Raw genomic sequence first — 13,814 nt, forward strand, 5'->3', positions numbered from 1 at the left:
ACTCCATTTCATTTCCACAAGGATGAGTTTGTGCAAGTTGCAAATGAGGACAAAATGACAGAAATATTAGAGTTATAGAGTTCATTACCAAGTTAATAGCTCAGGAAAGAGAAGCAAAGTTCTTGCTGGCAGATCTTAAAGCACAGATTCAGCATGCTACAGGATCCAGTGCTTCAGTGTCCCAGGACACTGGGTGTCATCAGAGGTGGCACCAGGAACAGGACAGAGGGTGTCACTGCCACAACACAGGAACTCCATGTACCCACATACAGGGCACCGAGCGTAGCTTTGATCTTCACATCTTAGGAAGGGCACAGTAGTTTCTGAGAAAATGCAGAGAAAGGCAAGTGTCCAATGGGCTTCCACAGCTGCCTCAAAAGGCGGGGTGTCCTCAGTTTGGAGGGACCAAGGACACAGGAAAGAATACAGTGGACAACCAGAATGCAGAACTGTTTTTATGAAACCCTGCACTATGAGAACTTAGGGTCACTTGATGTAATATGTAAGGGTAAGCTTAAAGCAGATAGAGCTCTTCATTCAGAAGGCAGTAAACTCTTCAAGCTTGCTGTCAGAGGTTGTGAAAGCAGGCTGTATCAGCAGGTTCAAGAAGAGATGAAAAAATGGCACCACCTTTGTGCAGGATATTAAATAGACTAAGTGTAGGTGCAGCCTCCAACACCACAAATGCAAATACTGAGGAAGCATAAAGAGACTGAAAGTCATCATCAGATCACTACCCTGAACATCACGTGCCACTGCTAGAGCTGGAGACAGACTATGAGATGGGATTTCATTTGGCTGAGTTGGTAGGGAATTTCTTAAGCTTATTTTTAGTCACCAAAATGTTTAATAAGATGTAAGCTAAGTGATTCAGGTAATTACCAACATTGTACTACTTGCCATGACAGAACTGTACTGTTTTAGAAGAAATACTGATGCAATTAATCTAGTGATAAAATGTCTTTTCTGGGAAGTTATTGAAAAGAAGGGAGAATGTCTTCTGGTTTTTTGTATTATAATTTGATTATAACATTTTCCTTAAAAAAAATAAGTCGTTTGTCTGAAGTTCCTAAAAAGAGGATGTTTTCTGTGTGCTGTTTATCTATCTGTCTCCATTCAAGGATTACAGAAGCTGGTAAATAAACCAAGTTATACCAAGTGGTGCAGTTCCAGGCGGTACATTAGCCAGTGCAATTCTACAACCTACAAGAGGCACAATTCTGCACACGTCCCTCCAGTGCATGGGCCCCCAACATTTCCCTTACATCGGATCTACCACCACACAGCAGCACAGTCAACAGCCTGACCTTAAAAAGTTAACACTTCCTTCTCCCTTTCATTCACAAAAAGGAGGAAAAGAAAAAGTATTCCAGAGTTTTGTTTTGTCAGATCCGTGACTTGAACAAACCTTCCAGCAGCAGTTGCTAGGATGTTAGTGAAGCAATAGAAAGAAGAAACAGAGTAGAAAAAGAATGCTCAACTACCTACTTCTCCACCAACCCACAGAAATACCAACTTGACTGCCACTTAAAAAACATCCTAAGGAAAAGACCAAACTTTGCATGATTTACCCATCTGCAAGTGGAGTGATCTACAAGGACATCATTACCAGGCACCACTTGTTCTGCAGAGCAGCGGTGGTATTGCACTTCAGGCAGACATCCTTCTGACACATTGAAAGAAGTTACACACAAGTTATTTTTAAGCTGGATCAGTTCCCCAATTCAAGCAACCACACAGACACACAGCACGGTTGTACCAGCAACAGGGAAGGGGTGGGCCTAAGACAAGCAGCCCTATCGTCTTCTGATAAGTTCCAACAGAAGAGCTGCACCCTGAAAAATAAACATCAGGAAATGACTGACTTAGCTGTGCTCATACTATTACTAGTAAGATGATGTGGAGAAATCAGAACAGGGCTGGTATGGATACAAAAAAACTCAAAACAAAAACCCACCAAACCCAAGCAAGGATTATCAAATTGAAGTCAGCTCTTTGGCACAGGTCACCCACCATATTCACTCATAGCAGCACTGAGGGTCAGCACAGCAGCAGTGGCTCTTTAAGCAGATGCTTAGAAAATAACTGAATACTGAAGCCTAGACTGGCTCACAGTGTGGCTCACTTTTGCCAAATCAAGCCACAGTTGCCCAGATTGCTACCACAGAGTCTTGCTTTTCAACATCTTGCTCATCCCTACTACTGTTATATGTGGCACACAGTTGTATCAGTCAACAAGGGAACTAAAGCAGATGAAAATGCTATCATTTTGGGGGTTGCCTGGTTTGCACAGTAGAAGACAGGAATAGCAGTATAGTATAAGCAGGAAAAGTATAAGCAGTATAGTATAAGCAGGAAAAGTGGGCCAGCTCATTTTGCAAGCACCACATTTGGAGCCACAACACCGAGACTTGTTTAAGGGAAAGCCTGCAGGTGTTGTGCTTCTCTAGGACATCCAACCCACTCCTACACCCTTCCTGTGCCCTTCTCTCACTCACAGAAGGACTGCAGATAAAACATCCCTTTTCCATTTTTTACTACAGTTGGAGCTTGAAAAAATTTTGTTCAAAGTTTTGTCAATTAAGCCAGTTCCAGAAACAATTGAGGGACAGTTCACAGTTGTTAAAAAACCTAAAGTTCCATTCTTCTTCCTACCTTTCCTTTACTTCTTTCTTGTGTACAGGCTATTCCTGGACACGATTCAAAAGTCCTGCCTCATCCCTGCATCAGATCAAGCAGCCTTTTTACTAAGTAAAGTTAATGAATTAAAGTGGCACAAAATTATCCCCTCCTTGCCACCACCTTCAAAAATTGTCAAAAAAAAAAGAAAAGAAAATAAAAGCCAACAAAACAAAAAAACAAGCCAAAAAAAAAAAAAAAATTAAGTGGTATGATCTTCTGGGGAAGGGGAGAAGAATTCAGAACCATCTTCTTTCAGCACTGTTATGTCTGTTCAGTGCACTTTGGTAAACCACCCATCCAAATTGGTTGTTCTTTAAGTATAAAGATGAATTAAAGAGTATTTTTCTGTTGGCCAAATCTTACTGAACTTTCCATCAGCTGAACCCAAACAGTTGTACTGTGTCCCTGGTGTGTCAAACCTATCTTCAATTGCTCTAACTGAAAGCTGAACATTTTCAGAGTCTTTCCTCTCTAGTGATTAATTATGAGGCAAAATTACAAACTTAATTCAGGAAAATACACACAGATTTTTTTAAAAACCACCCCACTTGATCCATCTCATCAGCCTTGATATGGAACTAAGGAACTAAACAGAAGATCACCATAACAATTATTTTAATAGGAAGCAAGCAGAAGAATGAAGCTATTTAAGCTGGGGCCAGAAAGTAAAATAGGTGGACAGGACATTATTCTTTCCTTTAGAAAATTTAGTACAGACCAGAAGTTCTATAAAAGGAGTCCTAAGAGAGCTCAAAGAAGGATAACCATTACCAACTGTTCTTGAAAACAGCCTGAATGGAGGACTGAAAGTGATTTAGTATATGGATACTGAAGTTTTACTTCTGTTCACTTGAAAAATATACTAGTGTTCTCTAAGATTTTACTGGAGTCTACAGGGCAGTGTTACCAGCATCCATCAAGCAGGCAGGAGCACGGCCACTCAGATACCATGTGCTGCCCTTACTTTAGGGAATTTCTGCAGGACTGTGCAGATGCCCCAAAACAGTAAGAAATTTGTGAATATGTGGGAAATACCACATAAGTGGCAGAGAAAAGGGAAAGCCAGGCATGGTTTGATCCAAGCCAAACCTATGATCTGTCGTTTATGTAGCACTATTAGTAAAAGTCTTATCAGGAGTGATACAAAATGCTCTCTTAATACACTTCTCCAGTTCCCATTCCTCATGCTACTTTTCATTCTCAGTTGCTTAAAAGCACCAGGTCCTTCAGTGAATCAGGAACCTTCATTATTAAGAATGTTTTCTTACAACTCACTGAAATTCAATTAATCAGTGAAAATTCAATTAATCAGACGAATATGAAAAACGTAAAAACTCAAAAAGTCCCAACTGTACAAACAGCTCATTTCTTGTCCTGTTATTTGCATACACTCCCACGCAGGGAGCCTGCAAAGGCATGGAGGAATTTCACATGAATATACAACTACAGGTTGTGTTCAGCAAAAAATAGGTCATGAGCAAAATCACCTTTGAAAAAGAACAAACACCAGGGACTTCACTCAGGTTCCCAGCACTGAGAAGATGGGGGTTAGAAGAATGTCCCATCTTCAAACATAGCACAGAGTTAAATAATTACAACAAAAGGAAGGTGAGGCAGCTCTTCTTGCAAAACAGAATTAAAACTTTCCCAAAATTAATGGAGTAAACTCAGCGTCTGCTCCCCTCCACTTCAAGCAATAAGAACGAAAGAGAAATTTAGGAGATAGGAAAGAAGAGAAAAAAACTCATGGGAAGTCTTCTGATGCATCAGATGTGAAAAAGAACAAACACAACAAAATTGTGACAATAAAAACGGGTTGCATTCTATATACAGATGAATGAAACGTCCTTGTATTTAAAAGATAACCAAAAAAATGTCACCGTTGTCGCCTCTGCGTGCTCAGTGCTGGCTCACAAACCCCTCAGCACCAGCAGCCAACCCTTCATTTCTGAGATTTGCTCAGGTGGAGGGTTAAGAGCTACCACATTTCTGCCTGCAGCAGTGAAACTAGCTTGAACACCATCCTTCCCCAGGCAAACACAGGATCTACCAATGGATCCAGAGCTGGCCACGGTCTGCAATCCCAAGGGTGAGCAGCGATGAGGGACCAGCCAAACCCACCAAGGTGCAGCATCAGCCACTCAAATGTCTGTCCCTGCACTGCTCGTACTGCCAGCAGAGGAACACAACTAACAATTACCTGAGCTGTGGTTTTCAGCCAGGGAACACACGTAGCACACACAATTATACAGCCATTTTCTACTCTTCATATAGCATTTTCTTTTCTAAACCTGAGCTCCCCCAGGCTATAGTGATCCTGAGTCATTGCACCTGATGCACACAAGCATCTAATTCAGGTACAGCCTAGACAGACTGAAGCAAAGGTGACTTATTTATTCTTATCTTGTAGTATCTAGCATGATAAGATCCCAATGCAAAAGTCAGGCTTTTAGACATTTGACCTACCAGAGAAATGCTCCTTCATGACAAGCAAAGCCTTTAAAAAACACACACACACACCCCTATTAACATTAAACATTAATTAAAAATCAAACACTTGAGATGAGTACATCAGACAGATTTTAGCTCAGGCACTATGAGTGCTTGGTTTTCTTGTTCACATGCTCTCTTCTTGTATTTCTCTCATAAAAAAAAAAAAAAAAAAGCTAAAAGACATAATTAATAATTTCCACTGCAGTTTCAGGGGCACAGATATAGCCATACCATGACCCCAGAGGTAGCAGCCAAAATGGGATCAGCTGTGATAAGCCCTATCTCTGGCAGGAACCCTGGCTGACTCAAAATATTTTAAAAGACCTCACTTATACTGCCTGAAGGAGTTATTGCTATATCTGTAGAGGCATTTTTCCAAATAATACAGCCAAAACATAAATAAATTAAGAGACAGAACTGCTTGGGTATTGTTTTTATTTATGCATGGTATAATTGGGAAATATAGGTCCAGCTACAAAAGATAGAGTTCTGTATATGACAGCCAAAACACAGATGGGCTGTTTGCCACCAAAAACAAAACTACAGTTGTAAGCCATGTAACATTTGGACATTTTCACTTCAAAGCTTCTTGCTACTGTATACAAGAATTCACTAATTGCTTTTCTTTCTGGTAACTTTAAAGACAGTGATATTTTAAAGAGGCATCTCAACCAGGAAGACAGCCTGTGCAGAAACATGACCTACAGATAATGTTATCTGCATACATACAGTCACACAATTCACCTTTAAGAGCTGTGAAAAATATTTCTTATGAGAAGCCGTCACTGCCACAAAAAACGCACTGCTCATATCCATTAGTAAAACTCAGATCAAAGTAATGTGGATTTTAACAATTAAGTGTTGTAGCTTCCTTGAAGTGCATGTGTTTTTCCTCACGCCTGGTGATTTTCATGTTTTAATTCAGACAGCAACAATATCCTACTGAACACAAACGAGGGAAAGTATGTGGAAGGGGTGATGGCCTATATAAGCCTCTCTTCACAGCCACTATCCAACAACCATCTATAAACAGTGAACAATATCTAATAAAAGTCACAGACATCTGAGTAATTCTAGTGGCATTTAGAGCTCTTCTCTCTTATTTATGTGACTCAGAGTCAGACACTCTGCATATTTCCAGTAGGGAATAAACAAACTCAAAGTCCTCTCTGCAGTACAATCCAAAATGTCCTAGAAGACCATAATTTTCCATCCTTATTGCAAGTTAAAGGCAGCCAAAAAACCATCAAGCTCTCTTTTATGTGGAACAGAAAAGATTTCTCCAAAACTGCAGAATCCTATCCACCAAAGGTGGAGATAAAACCTGAAATATCCCTCCAATTGCATCAGGACAAAGACCTTGAAAAAGCTGAACTATTCACTCAATCCCCTCTTCTTGGAAATATTCACTGCACAGAGTTTAAATGCCAACGGGCAAATTCAATTGTGTCTGTTTTATTGGTAAACACTGTGTCACCATTGAGGGCAATTAGCAGAACAATCTCACTATTTAATTTGGTAGAGGCAAAACTCAGAAGTCAGTAATTACTCCAACAGGTTTCCTTGTAGTGGCCTTTGAAGTGTCTGTCAATTGAAACTTGAAAAGAAAGGAGAGGAAAAAAATCCCAAAACAACACACAAGCAAAAAAACAAAAACAAAAACAAACAAAAAAAAAAAAAAATAAACCAAAAAAACCCAGACATATTGAGAAGGTTGTCGTTGTTCATTTCTACATGAAAAACTGAAACTAGTCTGCTAAAAAATAAACAAAATGAACAAACAAAAATAAAACAAAACAGCCCAGAAAAACAAACAAACTAAATAAAAAAGCCCAAAAAAACAAGCAACCAAAAAAACCACCCCACATCACTATCTTATGAGCCACTGTTCTTGCTGTCTTGTTAAATTTAGTCTTTCCAAATGCTTAACTGTGTCTAAGTCTCCTTTATTTCTTGGGTGTGGGTATGAATTGCAGCAAGAGAAAACTTAGCTCATGTCTCAGTCCTATTAGCAAACCCTAAAGAACTGTAACATGCAAAACAAAACCAAGACATGCCTCCACTTCAGAGCAAGCCAAACTAAACTGATAACAAGGTGAGCAAGAGGCATCTATATCTGTGCAGTTAAGCTCAGGTCTTTTAAGCTCAGAATCCACTGAGATTAGGGAATTTGCATGTGGACTTCAGCAGGTTTTAAACAGTGTCCTTGTGCCATTGCTTAGAAATTGTACCTCTGCAGTACTACACGTACACTATTCCAAATCTTTTTTTTTTTTGTAATTTCATCAATTTTACCAGCAATGCTAGGAATGAATGTTCTACTTGGTCCCATTCACATGAGCATGTCCCATATATTTATACTAGACATTCCATTTTTATTACAGCTATAGCCTTTTCATTATTCTGTGCTGAAATCATTGCATCACTTGATGAATCACCTATTGCCACACTATATGGGGACAAAAAAATAAGCCAACAGAACTCACAGAACTAGATAGGGACAAGACAGCAGGGTAGGGAGCAAGTAGCAAATATTACACAGTCATTGAAACTTATTTCTACCTGCTCAGCCAAAAAGGAAAATGACATGCACTGAAGGCCTCCTCACACTTCAAAGAGCCCTTCATGTTTTAAATATTTCAGTTTTCTGTACGCCACTTGTTAGCAGAATACTAAACACACGAGAATACCAAAGTTGAAGGGCTCAGAGCTCAAGTCTCAAACTCAACTAACATGAAGAACTTTGCACACTTGGACTCCTATTTGCTTTTCCTAACAGAAGAAATCTGTTAAGAAGTCATTAAATCAGGTCTCCCAGTACCTACGCTCTCACTGGCATTGCATTATGGAAAATATATTTTCACATGTTTTAATTTAAAATAAAGGACCGTGGCAAATATTTTTATAGGCTATGCAAGAATTGCATTGAACAATTTACCCACCTTCTCGGTGATGTAGAAATTAGAACTATCAGCATGCTGCAGTGCAAATTGGTCATGATTTGCAAGAGACCACCTTAGAAATATGAAAACAAATTAATCACAAAATGAAATCTTAATAATTCAAAAAGTACCCTTTACATAATTTTAGTATGATCAAACAAGTATCTGTCATTCCCATGTATTTCTCATACTGCTCATAATTTTCCACAGCTTTCAATGATGAGTTCCACAGTTTAAGCTAAAAGCATGCTTTTAAGGGAAAACCTCAGTAGAAATACATCCTAGTGATCTTTTTTTTGCAGTAAGCAAGACCACTAAGTCACTAAATTGACCAAAAAAAAAGTGCAGTACCAGAAGTTTATGTTACCTTATACAATACACAATGGATATAGTATTAAGTTGATATATTACCTTAGGCATAAAATATCACCTTCTTAGCTCAACAGCAATTTGATGAATATAGCTAGTTTGTCCTGTGTGGTAGCACTTGCTTGAAACAGTTTTTTTTCATTAATTCATTAAACTTAATTCAAAGTATTTGTCTTAGCCAATTATTAGTATATAACACAGAATTTGCAATTAACATTTCGGTTTCATATAAATAGTCACATCAACTGGACCAGCTTACAGCACCCACTGGACTCAGTGCTCAAAATTCAGATCCAGAGGCAGTGCTTTAGTCCCTTAGCCCATGAACAGCAGAGACCACAAGCCAAACTGAGTTGGCAAAATGCATCTCTGTGCAGAAAGGAAGGAAGCAGTCAAAATGAGAGTCACCCCCATGATGGAGCTGCTTTGTCAGGAGCCTCATCTTGCAAGCAATTGACCCAAAATGCACTGCAAATTCAAAATTTGAAGGTAACACAAAAATATTTAAGAAACTAATGACTAGTCATACAGGATATCTAGATTTTTCTTTGCAAAAATTATCTCCTCTTTGGTTTAATACCTCAAAAAGCACTGTATCTAGTACGTACTATATAGCAGAACTTACCCATCACAGACTTCTTTTATTATCGAGGACAGTGGCTTTTTCTGGTAAATGAAAAAAAAAAAAAAAAAGAAAAAGCAAAATAAATGAATTAGAATAAATCTGAGTTCTTAGAATAAGATTCCAAAGTCAGTAAATGCAAAGAACAAAACTTGTAGCATTTCATTATTTATTTAATGTCAAGTGTGAAAGGATCCCAACATTTTCTGCTGTTTTGGTCTCATAAAGGTATAAAGACAGCAATTCTAGACATATGCATCATGATATTATCCATTATTTTTGCCAATCTTAGCCCAGATAACACAAACTCAGTTTTTCAACTGAGAAATCAAAAGGGTCTTTTGCGTACACTGTACCTCATTACCCAACAGAAACAGAAGATTTAGATATCAACACCAGCATTTTCCAGGAATGGCATCTGAAACCAGAAGTCATTCAATAATTTTAAACCTTCTTTTGTTCCTTTCAAAGATGGTCATATGATGACAGTAATCCTCTCTCTTAAGTGCACACATGCAGGTTGCCCTCTGATAAAACACCACCTGGAAGGTGTTAGAATCCCAGATGTCTCAGTTCTGCTTTATTCTCTACATCTGTGAGCACAGGAGCATTAGGACTGACTCAAAACAGCTCTCCTGCTTTGGGTCCCAAGATAGAAAAGAAGTCTAGCCTGTTGATGTTGCAATGCTTTGAACATAGTTATAAACACAGGGTGCACACACAAGTATTTTTAGAAGACTTCTGGCTAAGAGCAAATGCCCTTTTATGTCCCAAACCATAGATGAAATTGCATGGCAGAAAGAAACATGCCAGATTTCATGAGCTGAGTGACTACTGAGGCTTTTTCCCACACAATGTCACATACGTCTGTTGCTTCACAAAAACTTCCCAAATCACCTAATCATCATAGGATCCCCCTCTCTAATTACTTCCACTAATGACAGTTCACTGAATTACTAAAAAGGAAACAAACAAATGCAGAAAACTCACCATAAACCCACCTATTAATTCAACGCTATTGTCAAAATAAGCTTTTTACCTTTCATTTTTGTAAAAAATGATTAGTGGAAAAATTAACTCAGTATCAGGGAATGTTATGTGAAGGAAAAAATATTTTTCCCTTGAATCTTGAATTTATTTTCTGTGCTTCACCACTGCATAGACAGAAAACCAGAGACAGCAGTCTTTGGCCAGGTCAGGATCAGAGAAGGATTTATTATTTCAACAGTCCAGTCAACTAAGCCAGTTAATAAACAGGCAGAAACATTACACAAGGCCATTTTAATCAGACAGGAATGAAAGCACCTGCTGCAAGGATTCTGTTCCTGCTTGCCATATTGTCTCAGTCCTTGGTTTCCTCCCTTTTTCTTTCATTGCCATTTCTGTTTTCACATGACCACCCAAGACGATCCACATCAGGGAAGTTAATCAAACTAAAAGGTGGCCCAGGAGAAGTGGGCGGAAGCAGGGGAAATAGTTTTCCCCAGGACCGATTTCCTCACCTGTCTGGCTATGTACCTAAATGAGTAGCAAACACCAGCACATAGGAGAAAAGGCAGAAGAGAGAAACTGCTCCATTCTGCAGCAGGAACAGGTCCCTTCTCCACAGGCAGCGTCTCTGTTGCACTGGCTCAGTTTTTTGCATAGCTGCAGCCAGGCTGTGGAGCAGAACGGGCAGATCACTCCAGACAGAAAAAGTGGGTTTTTCTGCCAGTTGTTTTTGACTGATCAGTTCCTCAGTCTGGATTACTGTGTCACTTGTGAACAGTGTACATCTACTTTGACATGATGTCCTCCTCTCTGAGGGCTTTTTCAGCTTCTGCAATCCTGTAAGAGTAATCCCAGCTTCCCACTGCTGTCTTTCCTCTACCTTTAAAGAAACAACAACCACCAAACAAAAAAAAACTCAACACATTTTTTGTGGAGGGACAGAGGGAAGGGCACAACTTTGTCTGGAGCTAGATATCTTCAGTTTGCCTTTCAGCACACATGTGCCAGCCTGGTAGCAAACTGCTGCCAAGCAGAGCGCACAGCTCTGCATGCTGCATCCCCTTTACCCATCAGGATCTGCTGTAGCTCCTGTTCTGATATTTCCATATTTTGACAAAATTTTATCTGGGTTATTAATTCCTTTTACAAAGTAAACGGAAACCAGCTAGCAGATTCAATGTAATGGAGGACAAAAAGAGTAACTGCTTTTTCTTCTCCTTATTTCCCATAGGATCTATAGCTTCCCATTAGAAACTATGACCAAAAAAACCAAAAAACAAAAAACAATTTAACAACCTAAACTAGGAATAATATAAATACTCTGAAGGCTGAATTAAATTACTTTTTAAATCATTATTTTGGTACTTCTAAGTTCTCCACACCATGAACTTTTATGTCCTTTGTCAATCCCATTCGCCTCCTACCCCCTTTGCCTATTCTACACCACCTTTGCGTTATTATATGACAAAATCTGAAACTAAAAACTTGGACAAAAAAAACCCTGCAACAAATCAATTAGAACCTGTAAAGTACAGCTAAAAGAAAAAGCAAATGGATCCCCAATAATAAAAATTATTTGCACAGCCTGCCTCTCATGGTACAGCTTGGTCCTCCTGTGGCAGTACTGCTACGGCACTGATGTGAGTAAGCACAACCCATGACGAAAGAAGCAACAAGATGAAAAAAAAAAAAAAAAAGCATAATCTTCTGGGACACAGAGTTTGCAATTAGCAATTTGATAACACTTTACAAATTGATAAATGCAAAATAAATACCACCACAGCAATAAGTACTAGCAATAAGCTGCTGCTCCTAATAATCCTTTGGCCGCACTCCCCCTACATGTAAGTCTCCAGAAAAAATTCTTTCCCCTTCCCCAGCTTGGAGATAAATTGCCACCAGCAGGTTGTTTGTTCACAAGAGGGGTGTCCCTGCAAGCGGGCAAGGGCTGCCATGACTGCCTTTGCGCACTCTCCCAGGCAGAGGCAGGTTGGCAGGAGGCTGCTGCAGGGACCCTCTGGCAGGCAGCACACAGAGCTGGCAGCAGCAGCAGCCCTGCCACCCTGCCCGCACAGCCAGGCCCCCTGCCAGCAGAACCCTGCCTTGCTCTGGGAGTGACAGGCGGGTGGGTGAGTGCCCAGCTCCCGCTGCACTTCCCAGCTGGTTCACAGCCACCCCCAGAATCCTGCCGCAGTCTGCCAGACACAAAAATATGTTTGGGTACCAGTGTCAGGACATGACTGTCTACTGCATGTATAGGACCACAGCACTACCAGGAAACAAAGAAAAGGGAGCTATTACATTTTTTTCATTTTTTAACCATGGAAAATGAGATAAAAGTCTATTTCCATTCTCTGCAGAGTAATTTCACTTGGCAGGCCATTCAATATCTCCCTTTTTTCACCCCTGGCTCTAAATATCTGCCAAATGTCAAAGGGCATAGATTTCAAGTTTTTGTTACCTTAACCTTAATAAAATTCTATTTATGGAAATTTACTTACCTTTGCTGCATTTACAGTTCCAAAAAGTCAAATTTACCTTATTAGTCAATGTGATTCAAAGAATGTCTTACAATCAGTCCAAAAATATTTTGAAGTTTTTCCTTCATAGAAACAAGTATTTTGTGCTAGTGCTTTTTTTTTTTTTGTCTCTCTGTCCTAGACTTGTAGAAATGAAGTGAGCTTTTACACATGCTGAGATGCTCATTTAAAGCTCTAAGAAGATCAGACTGTTGCTTTAATGTACAAAATAACAGAGATCAAAGTAAACTTTGTGCTCCCTACAGGAGATAACACCTTCAGCTAACTTATCACAGTATCTGCACTGAACACATTGGTTAGAATAAAAGTATTTCCCTAGGGCAGGCATTAAATTGACAGCTGAAGTTAAGTGACACTGGGGCACTATGGCCTCATGAATTACTGATCTGCACACAAGGGGAGAATCCTGACAGTGACACAGAGTGCAGGCAGCACGACAGCCAGTGTGAATTTACACACCTGGTAAAGCTCTATCTGCATTGACTGGTTAGCACAGATATCCAAGATTCAGGCACGGCCCTTATGACATGCAACTTGCAGGTCACCAGTTCTGAGCTCACCTGCACATATCTCAGCCATGCCTTTTGTTTGCCGGGATGCACACAGATCCTGAGCTTGAGTTCTTGAGTACCCGCTCTTGCTACTCATGCGGTATTTGGTAGCACTTCCAAAGTAACTTGCAGAGCACAGCCTGAGATTTCCCACTCTAATTTCCTCACCAGTTTCATCCTTTCATGCCTACCCCTATGGAGAGCTTGCAGGGAACCAGCCAGTAGAAAAACTAAGCACAGGAGTGCAAAACTGTGAGCCGGGTTAGTCCAGACCACTGTTTTGTTCCAGAGAAATCATGGGATGAGCAAAAGCAAGCAAAGAATGAAAAATATATCAATGCTGACCAAGATCTAAGTCCTGTTCAAACCACCAGTAGTACTCCAATTTGGGTTTAAAGTACTTCAAAATCAAACAGCAAGTGTGTGTGTTTGTGTCTGCACGTGTGAACTGTAAAGAGGACAGAAGCCTAAATCCAGGTAGAAACCTGGGTTACAGGTTCAGTTCTGATATATTTTATGCAATACCAGGAAATGGTAGACAGGTTTTTTTAGGCCAAGTCTGAATATCTTTCCTTTCTACATGACTGACAGAGATTCATTGCTTTTTCTTTTTGCTTAGGTTGGT

The 13,814-nt window shown here is 39.7% G+C and overlaps 1 protein-coding gene across 7 annotated transcripts in view; it reads right to left on the reverse strand.

Moving 5' to 3' along the window:
- The window catches only part of ELMO1 (engulfment and cell motility 1), a 302,722-nt gene that overhangs the window by 231,009 nt on the left and 57,899 nt on the right, over positions 1-13,814 (reverse strand). For 5 of the 7 annotated variants that reach the window (XM_041407809.1, XM_041407811.1, XM_041407813.1 and 2 more), the window contains 2 exons: positions 9,112-9,152; positions 8,118-8,190 (listed from right to left, as the gene is read on the reverse strand). In XM_041407809.1, coding sequence (XP_041263743.1) covers positions 8,118-8,190; positions 9,112-9,152 — 114 coding nt within the window. The remainder of the gene's footprint in view (positions 1-8,117; positions 8,191-9,111; positions 9,153-13,814) is intronic. The other 2 variants (XM_041407814.1, XM_041407815.1) reach the window with 1 other exon arrangement.

This window comes from Onychostruthus taczanowskii, unplaced genomic scaffold (assembly GCF_017590055.1).
Source record: "Onychostruthus taczanowskii isolate IOZ18803 unplaced genomic scaffold, ASM1759005v1 scaffold28, whole genome shotgun sequence".
NCBI classification, from domain to species: domain Eukaryota; kingdom Metazoa; phylum Chordata; class Aves; order Passeriformes; family Passeridae; genus Onychostruthus; species Onychostruthus taczanowskii.